General features: G+C 35.2%; 1 protein-coding gene across 1 annotated transcript in view; it reads left to right on the top strand.

The window, feature by feature from the left end:
- The window catches only part of LOC138707855 (uncharacterized), a 153200-nt gene that overhangs the window by 125321 nt on the left and 14841 nt on the right, over nt 1-13038 (top strand). The window contains exons 18-19 of the mRNA XM_069837840.1: nt 4891-5086; nt 5604-5794. Coding sequence (XP_069693941.1) covers nt 4891-5086; nt 5604-5794 — 387 coding nt within the window. The remainder of the gene's footprint in view (nt 1-4890; nt 5087-5603; nt 5795-13038) is intronic.

The raw sequence follows: 13038 nt of genomic DNA on the forward strand, positions 1-13038 counted from the left end.
CTCCATTAGCAATGACCTAGCCAGCTGGCTGGGATGTAAACACACTGCAGTCAGACTCACCCGTCTCAACCTCGTCTCCATTAGCAATGACCTAACCAGCTGGCTGGGATGTAAACAAACTGCACATCCAGACTCACCCCTCTCAACCCCGTCTGCAGTAGCAATGACTTAACCAGCTGATTGGGATGTAAACAAACTGCACATTCAGACACCCCTCCCAATCCCGTCTGCAGTAGCAATGACCTAACCAGCTGATTGGGATGTAAACAAACTGCACATTCAGACTCGCCTCTCTCAACCCCGTCTGCAGTAGCAATGACCTAACCAGCTGGCTGGGATGTAAACAAACTGCACATTCAGACTCAACCCTCTCAACCCCGTCTGCAGTAGCAATGACCTAACCAGCTGATTGATACGACTACCACGTTACTCCCGCGAATGTGAACATGTTAAATGATATGAAAAAATGCTCATGGCGCAAACAATATAAAATAAAATTAAATACACAGCACAAGGCACGCTCGGAATTAGTAGAATATGTATCATCTTACTTTCTGGTTCAAAACCTGCTTAACATAGGAGATGATGAAAATGGGAGCTATTCGCCTGAATGCATTCTCCAACGGTCTTCAATTTTCTCGCACTCCCGCCGTCATTGTTTCTAATGTCCTCAGCTGCTTGCAGAAATGAAGATGAAGCTCCTCTTGGGTAGCTATTTCGCCGTTGTACACTTGACAATTCATGTCACCCCACAGAGAAATGTCTAATGGATTTAGTTTAGGCAATGTAGCAGGCCATGGTATGGGCCAAAAATGACCAATCCACCGGTTTGGAAATTTCCTGTCTAAACATCTACGCACTGCATGCGTGCACCATCATTAAGAAACCACATTACCTCTTCTGGTAATGTACATCATCCAAAAGACCTGGTAAATTACGCTTCAAAAGACGCTTGTATTCCCTACCCGTCAATCGGCGTGGAAGCATGAAAGGTCCAAGTAGAAAATCGCCTATTATCCCGACCCATCTCCCAGAAACACGCACCAATAAAGCATCACTCATGATTCACGAGGCAACTAGGCCAGAAAATAATGTATTAGAATGGCCAGTTCCTTCCCCCTACTGTAGGCATCAATGCAAAATTGTGTTCCGTGAAACAGCGCCTGAACTCTGACATAAGTTCTACGTAACAACACTCCTCTCCGCGCTGAATTCCTTCTCTAACGTTGTCTGTACCTTCGAACATAAAATAGATAGAAGGGGCAAGGCTTGCTGGATAGTGGCACCAGAGTTCGATCAGCTGATCTAGGGCAGAAGCGATATGGGATATAGAAAGGCCAATGTATGTCTAGTGGAATATGAGTGTTTTGGATTGATTTTGGCACAAAAATTGAAATAACGATAATATTTCGTAGGTGGTTACACTTGATGCATATTAATAACATCACTGCAATGTATTAAAGCGCGATAACGTTATTTAATTATGTTTATTTCGGAAAACTTCAATGCGTGTACGATTTCTTCACTGCCAGAAATTTATCTTTAAAAAAAGGAGCAGATTTGTGTGTGTTTATCGAATGCACATCATTACGCTTACGAATTCAAATACAGAAAAACAAATAGGCCTAGGCTTACTTCAAGTTACCAAATTACCCTATTCGTTTCGTGTTCCTGTTTCAGTTTTGCAATCGAATCTTCAATACTTCTCAGGTTATTTCAACAAAGTAACTACAGTGTCCTATTAAATTGTAGAAATGGTAATGGCATATAATTGCACCCGCTCATCTCCTCCCCACCTTGGCTATACGTCTATGGATGAACTGAAAGTTATCTAGGTGAAACTAGCGTTGAGGTAGTTCCTGTGATTTTGGCAGTAAAAATCGTTTCATTTAGAAGGATTTTTTTTGTGGATATGCAGTTGATCGTATATGCAAGGCATAACAAACGCCTAAACTAACCAAACTTAACCTTTTTCAGATTCGAATATCCAAAGTGTATAAACTGAGTACAAAGGGAACTACCTCAGTGCTAGTTTAGCCGAAAATTGAATTACAGCACCACCAATTTTCAAAACTATGTCAAGAAAATGGCATCGAAGTACTGCTCAATGATCTAAAAATTTCGGCGTTGGAGTTTTCTTTATTTCCTTGTCACACTGAGCTACGTAGTTAAGAGGTGCACGAAGCTTGTGACTGAAGCTTCCACTTCCACTATGGGTAATAAACATAAATAATTTATAAGGACATAAATTGATTCAAGAGCAGTTTTATCCAGGTTTGAAACAAAACCAGAATACATTGTATAAAAATAAAAAATGTTAGGCCTACACTGTTATTTAAATTGTTTTTATTCCAGTAATAATATCCAATTTATGTGACATAACGTAGAAATATTATTTTCCTCTAGTTTTTATATAAATAATTATTGTGTCATGATTTCATTTGTAAGCTTTCATTTTAACACTACCTAGATTATTATTATTATTGTTATTATTATTATTATTATTATTATTATTATTATTATTATTATTATTATTATTATTATTATTATTTTATATTTAGTTATAAGGTCTATTGTGAGGATTTAATTATAATTTACAAGACATCCAGTTTCATTGTTACCTACGTATAATTACCAACGGAATTTTAAAACTCTGAAACATAATGGGTTAACATGTTTCGTTACATTTTTTCAAAAATTCATTTTATGCTAAAGAGCGGAAAATCATGTTCTTTTCCATTACTCTTTGTATAAGTAGCTGCCAGTTTGTGACCTATTCCTTTGTATGGGATTACATAATTATAATTTTTATTAATCTGCGAATTAAAGTATTATATAAAGACGCGGTAGGCCTATATTCCAGTTTTACTAGTAAATAAACTTGCCGAACTTACGAATAATTTTTAGAATATTAGGCTCGGTAGAGCTGTCAAGATGTTAATCACAAAATCAAAGCTATTATATTTAATATTTCTGTAAGACAACTTTCTCGCACTATTACAGTTTTCAGATCAATAAAAGTTACATAACCTATGTTTTTACTTCCCCCAAATGAAGGGTACTTGTCAGACTAATAAATGCAAAGTACTGCCAAATGTCGTAAAGAAATTGCCATGGTTAAATTAAAAAAAAAAACAATAGTGTCCTTTCTTTTGTCAACTCCTTCGTTTCAATCTTACTTAATACATTTTCAGTAACTTCTAACTTCAATTTCCTTACTAAAATGTCGACAGTAAAAGTATCCTATATGTTCATAAGACATTTATAGCAGGCTTATCGTTAAGTTATTTCATGTTTTATTATAAAACAAGCCATTAAAACAAGACACTTGTTCAATTAGGATCTACCGAAACATTTTTTCATCTTAATACATTTTAGGATATGCTGTCATATCCACAATCATTGTAATAAACTGCATATACGTACAGCATACTGTGTAATGTTTTGCCCGAGATCAGCTGATCTGAGAGAGCTGTTATTTTGGTGCCACGTTCATCGGTAGAGTAGTATTGAACGCCCTCTCTATTTACTTTAATGCTCGAAGGTCTGTACTGTCAGCAGTGGCTCATTCTATTATCTAGTTCTATCTGAATAGTGATTTGGCGTTCATAACAAATATTTCTGAATAGCTGAACAAACTATACTGCCGACTTCAAGGACGTGATCAGAACATATTTGACATGTATGATGCGGTGAAATCTTTTTCCATGATGATAAATGTTTGGAAAGTGCAATTGGAAGGAAATGAGTTTCATCATTTTTCTTATTTGAAGTCACTTTAAAATGTTTCTGATTCAAAAATAGATAATTGCTGAATTTAGAGTTAGAAGGTTTTTTGATTTTAAACAAATGGAAAATGATTTCTCTCTATTCGCAAACCCATTCTGAAGGTATGACCAAACTTACAATTGGACGGAGTTACGCAATAAGGGACCAACCACCAAAATATATTTTCGATATACTAGCCATTGAAATAAATCTGGTTTTTAGTAAACATTTTATGCAAGAAGTATTGTAACATTCATACTATTACGAAAATAGCAGAAATAATACTAAAAAAGGGGCTAACCGATATTTAATAAGAGACCAGTAGTTGATTTAATATTGCAACGCAAAATCAATACATTTTATACAATAAACGCATTTTGCTTATAGCAGCAAAATGCAGTATTGCATTCTTTATTTTTTCCGATTTAAATAATCCAGCCAACAGATTTGTGAAAATATCTCTTTTTTTTTTTTTAATTGTCGGTTGGTCTATTGTTGTGTAACTCCGTCCAATTTGAGATTGCTGATGTCCAAAATGACACCTTTGTGAAAAGCAACCATCAGGATTGTGTCGGTTTACATGTATTTAAAAATATTGACTCCTCTAAATATCCACGTCTGCTGCCACAATCTCAGCTATGTTCCGTTCTACGTATATTTGTGAATATATATATATATATATATATATTTTTTTTTTTTTTTTTCAAAATTAAACATAACATATTAAAATCAAAAAGGGCGTGCTTAAAATTCTTCGTGCACATTTGGCAGTGGCTACTTACGAGGCAACCCCTATTTTTGAGACCTTACAGAATGGAAATATTGTAATCAAAAATAAAAGAATGCAGATCAGAGTAATACAATTCTAAAAAGATATTCTTTCCTTCTTTCTCTTGTTATTTCTTTGTTATGAACACGGAAGGTAGTGACGATCACAAACCATCTCTGCTGTCTAACTTACTGCGACCTTGCGTGTAGCGGGTAGTATTTATATTGCGCTATGGATTTATTTTTGACGTTTTGCAATGCCTGCTTTACTGCATATATCGCTGACTAGTAACATATTTCATTAATCAGACTTAAGATAAACACACACTAAAGCAAGTCAATTCATTGTTGCAGGTTACAGTAGATGACACTGGAAAAATCCAAAACTTAAAGGCCGACCTTTACGAAAATGCAGGTTGTTCATGGAATGAACCAATAATATACTTTTCTTTACACTCTATTTCAAGTTGTTATGACACCAGCAACTGGGAAGTAAATGGTTCATCAATAATGTTGGATGTTCCATCAACAACATTCTGTAGGGCACCAGGTAGGGAGAAATGTCAAACAATATTTCATGGAACATTTTGGCATTAAATTTGTGTTTATCGAATGGGTAGTAGTGTTATGTTTTCATTAAATTACATTTGCGAAAAAATAAAGCAAATTACATGAGAGCAGAAACTAAAAAAGGAAATCATTCAAGTATTAATGAAATCATAGCTCATAAATATTGTTACTTTAGGTTGAGTGTAAAACTTCCATCAGAAAAATATATTCTATTTAATTTGAAAAATATTAACATAGGTTAACAAGCAAATAAGAGAGTCAGTATCACACAATGCTTTGTAGGTATGTAGGACATTATACAATATTGTTCTAATCAACTGTATAATGTATCCCGACAGTCATTTTACTCACCATAAATCTCATTTCTTACGAAAAAGAAACTCAATCCCCGTGGTCAGACTCTCATATACTTCCAAACATAACAGAGTATATTTTATGTATAAATAAGTTATACACAACATTAATTTTATTATTAATGAATACAACATATTACACAGGTAACTGTGAGGGAATTGCAGCTATAGAGAACATCATGGAACACATAGCGACAGTTCTAAACATGGACCCCATAGACATCAGACTTCGGAATATGTCCAAAGATTGCCCTATGCTTCCACAAATGGTGCAAGAGCTGAAGAACTTGGCAGATTATAGTGAAAGAAAAAGAAGTATAGATGAATTCAATCAGGTTAAAATAAATTATTGTTATTATTAATATATTTTTGTTGTTATTATTAGAAGAAGTGTTACAAATGTCATTTTGTTTTTGTTTTTGTTTTTGTTTTTGTTTTTTTCATTTTGGAACCTGTACTCGCCTGTTTATTGCTGAATGTCCCTGTGAATGGTACATCGGACTTAGAAGTTCGTAAGATGTTATAAAATGTTTCAAAGAATTTAGCTTAATTTCTTTTATAAAAATGGAGGTGCAAATATGGAATTTTATTCTGTTAACAAGTTACAATATTTATTAAAGTGGAAAATCAAAATGGTCTCTACTAAGAAAAGCACATAAAAAGCATTCAACATCTTCATTAGAAGGTGTTTTCCCAAACATAATAGATGAATCTAGATGAATCGTCTGTCACTTTTTTCAAGAAACTTGTTTTATGACGTCTTGCATTGCATTTTCATTCCACTGTTTTCTACGTTTGTTGGAAGGTGAGGTTTACTTTCCTCCTATAGGTGCCAACACTAGTAACGAAACAGAAAACCAGGGCATAAAGATGGAATACTAATAATACTAGTATTTCATATTTGTGACACACTGATGTTGAAAGTCATAAACTCAAAACATATCATAATTTAAAGACGAAATCAATTAAACATACATTGCTATAAACGTAAATTATCTCTCTTTAAGAATATACATAATTAATATTTATAATATTGAGGAATAACAATATAGCTACATTCCAGAAAAGAATTTACTGCCAAAATTTTCACTTCCCTCGAAAACGCAATAACGATAAACGTCTCAACAGTTCAGCTTCTAACTGCAAACTAACACATGCCTGCGAAAGAGAGCATCAGTGCGTCGTAATTTCGAAGGCTTCCGCTAGAATATAACACGTCTCAGGTCGTATATCACACTATTTCATATTTGTACCCCTATTTAATATTTGTAACAATTATTATTATTATTAATATTATTATTATTATTATTATTATTATTATTATTATTATTGTCATACTACTACTTATCTTACTGCTATTTTTGGATGGCTTAATAGTTATTTTTATTCCACTGCTATATGTATGTAAGCGTAAAGAGGTATCAAACAAATGCCCATCCGTATGTAAGCCACGTCAGGTAAGTCCATTATACGTACAACCCTCAGGACAGAAGAGCGAGTAATCCTTCAAACAGTTTTACAGCCTCGCAGGCAGGTTCATAACGGTCACGAGATAACACAAACTGAACCACCGCGAACATCAATAGAATACACCGCTGTGGAGTAACGGTTAGCATGACTCACCGTGAAACGAGTGGGCCCGGTTCCAAATGAATAATTTGTTTCAGAAACAGCACTTCTCCCTCAAGTAACATTTTTCAGGAAATTGAAAAAACGTTCTGTAAGGCATATTTTATTGTTCACACTTGTGGTATTTTTTTTCATTTGATCATTTACTAAATACAAACATCCTGACATCTTGCTTATTTGAATGAGTTCAATACCCACAACTACAGAATTTGTTTAATTTGGAGGAGATGTGCTGTTTCTGAAACAAACAGTAGGAATAACAAGAACAACAAGTAGATTCTCAATGTTAATAAACTTAAATTAATATAGAAATGCTAATATAAGTTAGAGAACATGTTTTAAACCCATTCATTCAAACTTCACAGCATAACCTGCCTAATAATCACAACTTAAAATGCAGAAAATATTACTTGCAAAGAAAAAGAAGTTCACTAAGTTTCTGTCAAACAGGACATTTTTAATTATGTCAATAATAAATTCATGATGGCATCAAAGCATACACACAACATTACTCTTCCTTAGTATGTTTTCTTGCATCACCATGATTAGTCATCAGTTGATGTCGTTGGCCAAGTATATAGTTCATTATAAAAATCATGATATTCTGTTGGAATGTATGGCTCCAATTTCTTAATGTCTGATAATAGCCATGTGGATAAGCAGGAACACTGGACAGCATAGGAAGCACACTTCTAGAAAGGAACAACTTGAAAGTGTGAACAGTCAGTCCATCAATAAAGTTCCTTCCTGAGATATGATCCACTTCATATTGGAACTCCATAAAGTCATTCACATGAAACGTTACTTTCTGATCTCTTTTCACTCCTCTTCCCATGGACTCAATGGACAGAACAGACTTCTTGAAATAGGTCTTCCACCAATGGTTAAAGTCCAAAATGCCTGCAGTTTGTATCATTTGAACAGAGAATCTGTTGTTCTTATTTGATGCAACTATTAACTCTATCTATTCTTTTATTGAATAGATTCTGTCTGATATGCGAATCTTCCTCTTTATAACACCAAAATCTCGATCACAGGGCATGAAGGAATGCCCACGAATCGGAAAATAATGGTATATTTTTTTTAATCTGTCAGTAGTAACAAGAGTTTGGAGAAATCGAACAACTGTGTTATTCCTATTCTGACCTGGGCAGCTATCAGAGAAGATGTGTAGGTACTTTGTTGTGTTTGGTAACTCGTTGCTTATGTAACCTAAGATAAATGAACAGACTTCATCTGGACCTTTTTTAACCAGTCCCTCGTGATATATGTACAATTTTGCTGTGTTATCCCTCAAGTTATGTATATTAAATACATTAACATTAAGTTGCCTGAGATAGAATGCTTCCTGCACAGGTATCTCTGGCAGATGCAAATTCTGCTTATAATCTATACATATTGAAGAAGTTTCATTGTCTTCTTTGCAGAGATTAGAACAGTATTCCATTTTTTTGGTGAACTTGTTGGCTCTTTTTTATGGACAATAAACTCTGCTCCTGCTACACGTTTGGCGTTATCATTCAGCGATGGACTTTTCATCCTTACCGATAGTTGTTCGCATGTACAGTAGGTATCCATTTGTGGCTTCCCAAATGATAGACTGAATCGTTCCTTAAAAATTTTGCGGTATAACCAGTAGGATACCTGTTGGTCAGGATACTTCTCCATAAAGGAGGCATGCATTAATGTGATATTAATTTAACCTCTCGCTCATATATTCTACTTCTCTTGATGAGTAGTGAGATTTTTTGGTTGGATATGAGCGTATGTGATCTTCCACTAATATACACACTTCCCCAGAAGTTTCATTTCCAGAAGTGTTTTTACTCCTCAAATCCTTTGGAGATCTTCTAAGCAGTAACAAAGATGTTAGACGACACGAATGCGACCCTTTGTCACACCATGCAAGTTTAGAAATGCTTTGGCACACACTTGTTGTCGTCCAGAACTATATGTCACATAATACTTGAAATTACGCGAACGTGGCTTCTTTGGTTCATCTCCCTGCGGACGTCTCCTTTTAACTTGCACTACTTCCACTAATGCTTGTAAATACGAATCCTGTTCGTCTTTAGTTTCTTTGGCATAAAAGTTTGTAAATATTTCTTCTCGATCCCCCTCCAATAATCTTCCAAAGCACTTCAATTTACACCTGAAGGAAAGAGAGATTATGTTATGTGACGAAAAGTATAACAGGAGTAAATATGGATTCAACATATTATGAATCATGTTACATTGCAACGTATGATTTTCATACCAACAGCAACGCTATTGAACAGGTAAACATTAATACTGTGGCATACTCACTTGCAATCATTTCCAATTTTCTTCTTTGCGACCACCTTAGAAGTATAGTTGATATGTTCTAACCCCTTTACTCTTCCTCTTTTCACATGTCCTCGTTTGTATTCAACACTTCTAAATCCTCTCTTTCGTTTTTTCACTACGGAAAAAACAGCTCCCTCATCACTACTAGACGCCATGTTGGAATAGTACTATTGGAGGAAACTAGCAGTTCTCCTTGTGGAGAACAGAAACAGCACCTCTCCAGGATAAGTGTTGTTACTGCACAAAACGGAAACTTTCGATTAAGTTTGCAAGCAGCAGTTATGTGATGGAAGTGTTGTTTCTGCACAAAACTGTAGCATTTCAGTCGGTAATTGCGATTGTGCTAACAACTCATATACCGTCAAACAGTGGAGAAGTGTTGTTTCTGAAACAAACGATTCAAATACTGATTGCGGTTTTTCCGAAGTTTTCCCTCAACCCATTCAGAACAAATACTGGGTAACTTTCGACGCTGGACCTTAGACTCATTTCGCTGGCATTATCACCTTCATATCATTCAGACGCTAGATAACCATAGTAGTTGATAAAGCGTCGTAAAATAATCCACTAAAAACACCAATAGGGAGCCACCCATAATGCCCCGACTAGCAACACCATTTCACGAATACTAAGGAAGCATTCCCCTTCGAAGGACATGAGTCGTTCCTCATTCAGAGACAAAATATAATTGGCGACCGTTCATGTCCAGTAATAATTACACCTGATACGACAACAGGTACCGCTCATCAGTCCAGAGATACACTCATTAACGTTGTACAGAAAATCAATAATTTGCTGGTCATCTCCATTTGTTATCAACGAAGCTCGTACGCATTACCATGAAACTGTATAAAATGAAAGGAAAAGTAGGTTGAACTGTAGAGTATTGTTGGAATACAGTTTGTAATATTGATGGAACTGGTATAATCACGAGTAAAACACTTTTCAACCGATCTTTTCAACTACAAGCATTACTCTAGTCAGTCCAGAGCTTGAAGCCCAATTCCTGGAAATGATTTGTCTATGTCCTTATACTGATATGACGTCGGGACTTTACTAGTAGTGTTTCTACTACTACTACTACTACTACTACTACTACTACTAATAATAATAATAATAATAATAATAATACTACCACCACCACCTCCACCACCACCACCAACGCCACCACCACCACCACCACCACCACCACCACCAGTACTATTTTAGACTTGTTTCTCATAAAACTCGGAAGAAATTATTTCCAATCAATATCCGTGAATATTGGACTTCTGACAATGACAGAAGAACAAAATTGTTTCTCTTATATATGAAATATTTCCCATTTCCTAGAAAAATTTCAAGTTTCACGTAAATGCATAATTCCAAATTTTAGAATGTGAAACTATTATGTTTCATTCTCAATGGACACAGCAAGAAGATCCCCTTACTTGTGCATTTCAATTCAACAGTGATTTACCAAAATGTTCCGAGAATGTGAATATCCAAGACGACGTATGAGACAAATTCTAACGAACTAACAATTTTTTTGTAATGGTCTCGTTTCTTATGTTGGCTACGAACAGGAATTATACGAACATTTTTATTCGAAGTCTGTATGATCTTAGACTGGTAGAGCAACTGCCTAGGGCAGTGATGTCAAAGCAAGCGCATTTTTCTGACCTTGGCGTCATGCGAGGGCATCAAGCGCTAGGTATGGAAGGAGGAAGGATTATGTATATGAATAAGCAGCCTGTTGGATTAAGAAAACAGTGGTGCACAAACTTCAAACGGAACGTGAAATTTTATGTCGTTATTTTTATATGGCTTCTTTCTGTTTGAGATTATATATATATATATATATATATATATATATATATATATATATATATATATATATATATATTGTCTGTAAAACAAAAGTACTAACACCAGTTTCTTAATATTGCAGTTGTGTTTTAAAAGTTAATAACATAATAAATAGTTAAGTAGGAATATTCACATAAATTCCATAATAGTACAACTATACTGTACTGAGTGAATGAAACACATCATTTATAAAGAAAGTGATATCCCAAAGAAAGAGATTGAGTATGACATAATAAGTTGGAATTTATTATTGATTTGGTGGTGTCTTTAGCCTTACAAAAGTAATAAAAACACTAATCAAACCAAATATTTTAGTACAAAACGAAGTTATCTATGTATATATTTAACTGTATCTAATATTAGATAACAAAACTGTTATCGCATTATGCTTTTAAGGTGATAATGGTGCGCAACTTCCCATCAGAATATTAAATTATTTTCTCGAATTCTGCTGAAGCTATAGAGCTGACGTTTTACCAACACATGGCCACATATCTTCTGTTTATGATGTAACCCAGTAGTTGCTTTGTTAATTCATTTCCGTACAAACATTTTTCATGCGAATGTATTCAACATTTTCAATACACTATATTCAGTAATACGTATTTACGATATATCAGATTTACGAAAACATTGTTTGAGTACCTATAAGGCTACTAAATAAACATATCTGAAAATTTCACTTTTCTGTAAAAAAGTTGAGAAAATATTTCTTTTGAACGAAAAGCAAACTTGTGAAAAATGAGCATTAAAATTAAAACTTACATTCTTACAATGTACTTATATTTCTCAGACAAATCTAAACATTAACATGGATATAGTTTCAATAAGTTCTCTTCCCTTTATCCTTTGAATCAGTGCTGGTCATTCCTGTATATAGCTCGACCAAGCGGCATATACTAGCTCTTTCGTCTCTCTTTTCTTTCCGCTGTAAAGCGCTCAGGCTTTCTTGAGCTCCAAAGCGCGCGCTTGCGCCTATGGACATCAGTTGACATGACCGGTCTAGGGACTAACAGGTCTCGAGTTTGATTCTGAGTGACGGTGGAATTTTCTCGTTGCCAAACTTTCAGAGCGGCTTCGGGATTCTCTCAACGTCTTGTCAAATTGAGTACCGAATCTTTCCTGAGGTTAAAATTCGGTCGGAGTGTGGTGACGGTCACATCACCTCATCGTAGTCATGAAAGTATAGAGCTCTACCTCCATGCCCCCATCCGCATTTATTACTTTAACTTTATATGATATTTAATCACGATATTTAATGACATAACCTGAGTATGGTTAAATTCTAATACAAATTATTCTATAAAAATTGGGTCCACATAGCTATGTTAATTTTAAACAATGGTGAAAAATCATAATTAAGGATAATCTATACTTCCAGTTTCGTTCCATGCATCCATGCATTTGTTATGGAATTTATTGGAGGGGGCACTATGGCCCAGCACTGTGACCTGTTACAATCTATTGTGCTAATCGTCAAGCTAAGCGCATTCCCAAACCCACACCGGTTGACTACACTAAGGTTCACCGTGTATCCAACTTTCGAGCAAACTCCCTCGTCCCTAGGCTAACCTCCTGCGTGCGTTCGCCAGCCGGTGATCGGAAAATGACATGGAATGATGACGAAATGAAGAAATGGTGACGGAATGATGAATGCCTAATATGGGGAAAAACGGGAGAACCCCGAGAAGAAACCCAACTTTTACCTTGTCCGCCATAAGTGTCACTATGGATCTTTCAATGAAAAATTCCAGACCTGGCCGGGACTCGAACC

This window comes from Periplaneta americana, chromosome 10 (genome assembly GCF_040183065.1).
Source record: "Periplaneta americana isolate PAMFEO1 chromosome 10, P.americana_PAMFEO1_priV1, whole genome shotgun sequence".
NCBI lineage: Eukaryota > Metazoa > Arthropoda > Insecta > Blattodea > Blattidae > Periplaneta > Periplaneta americana.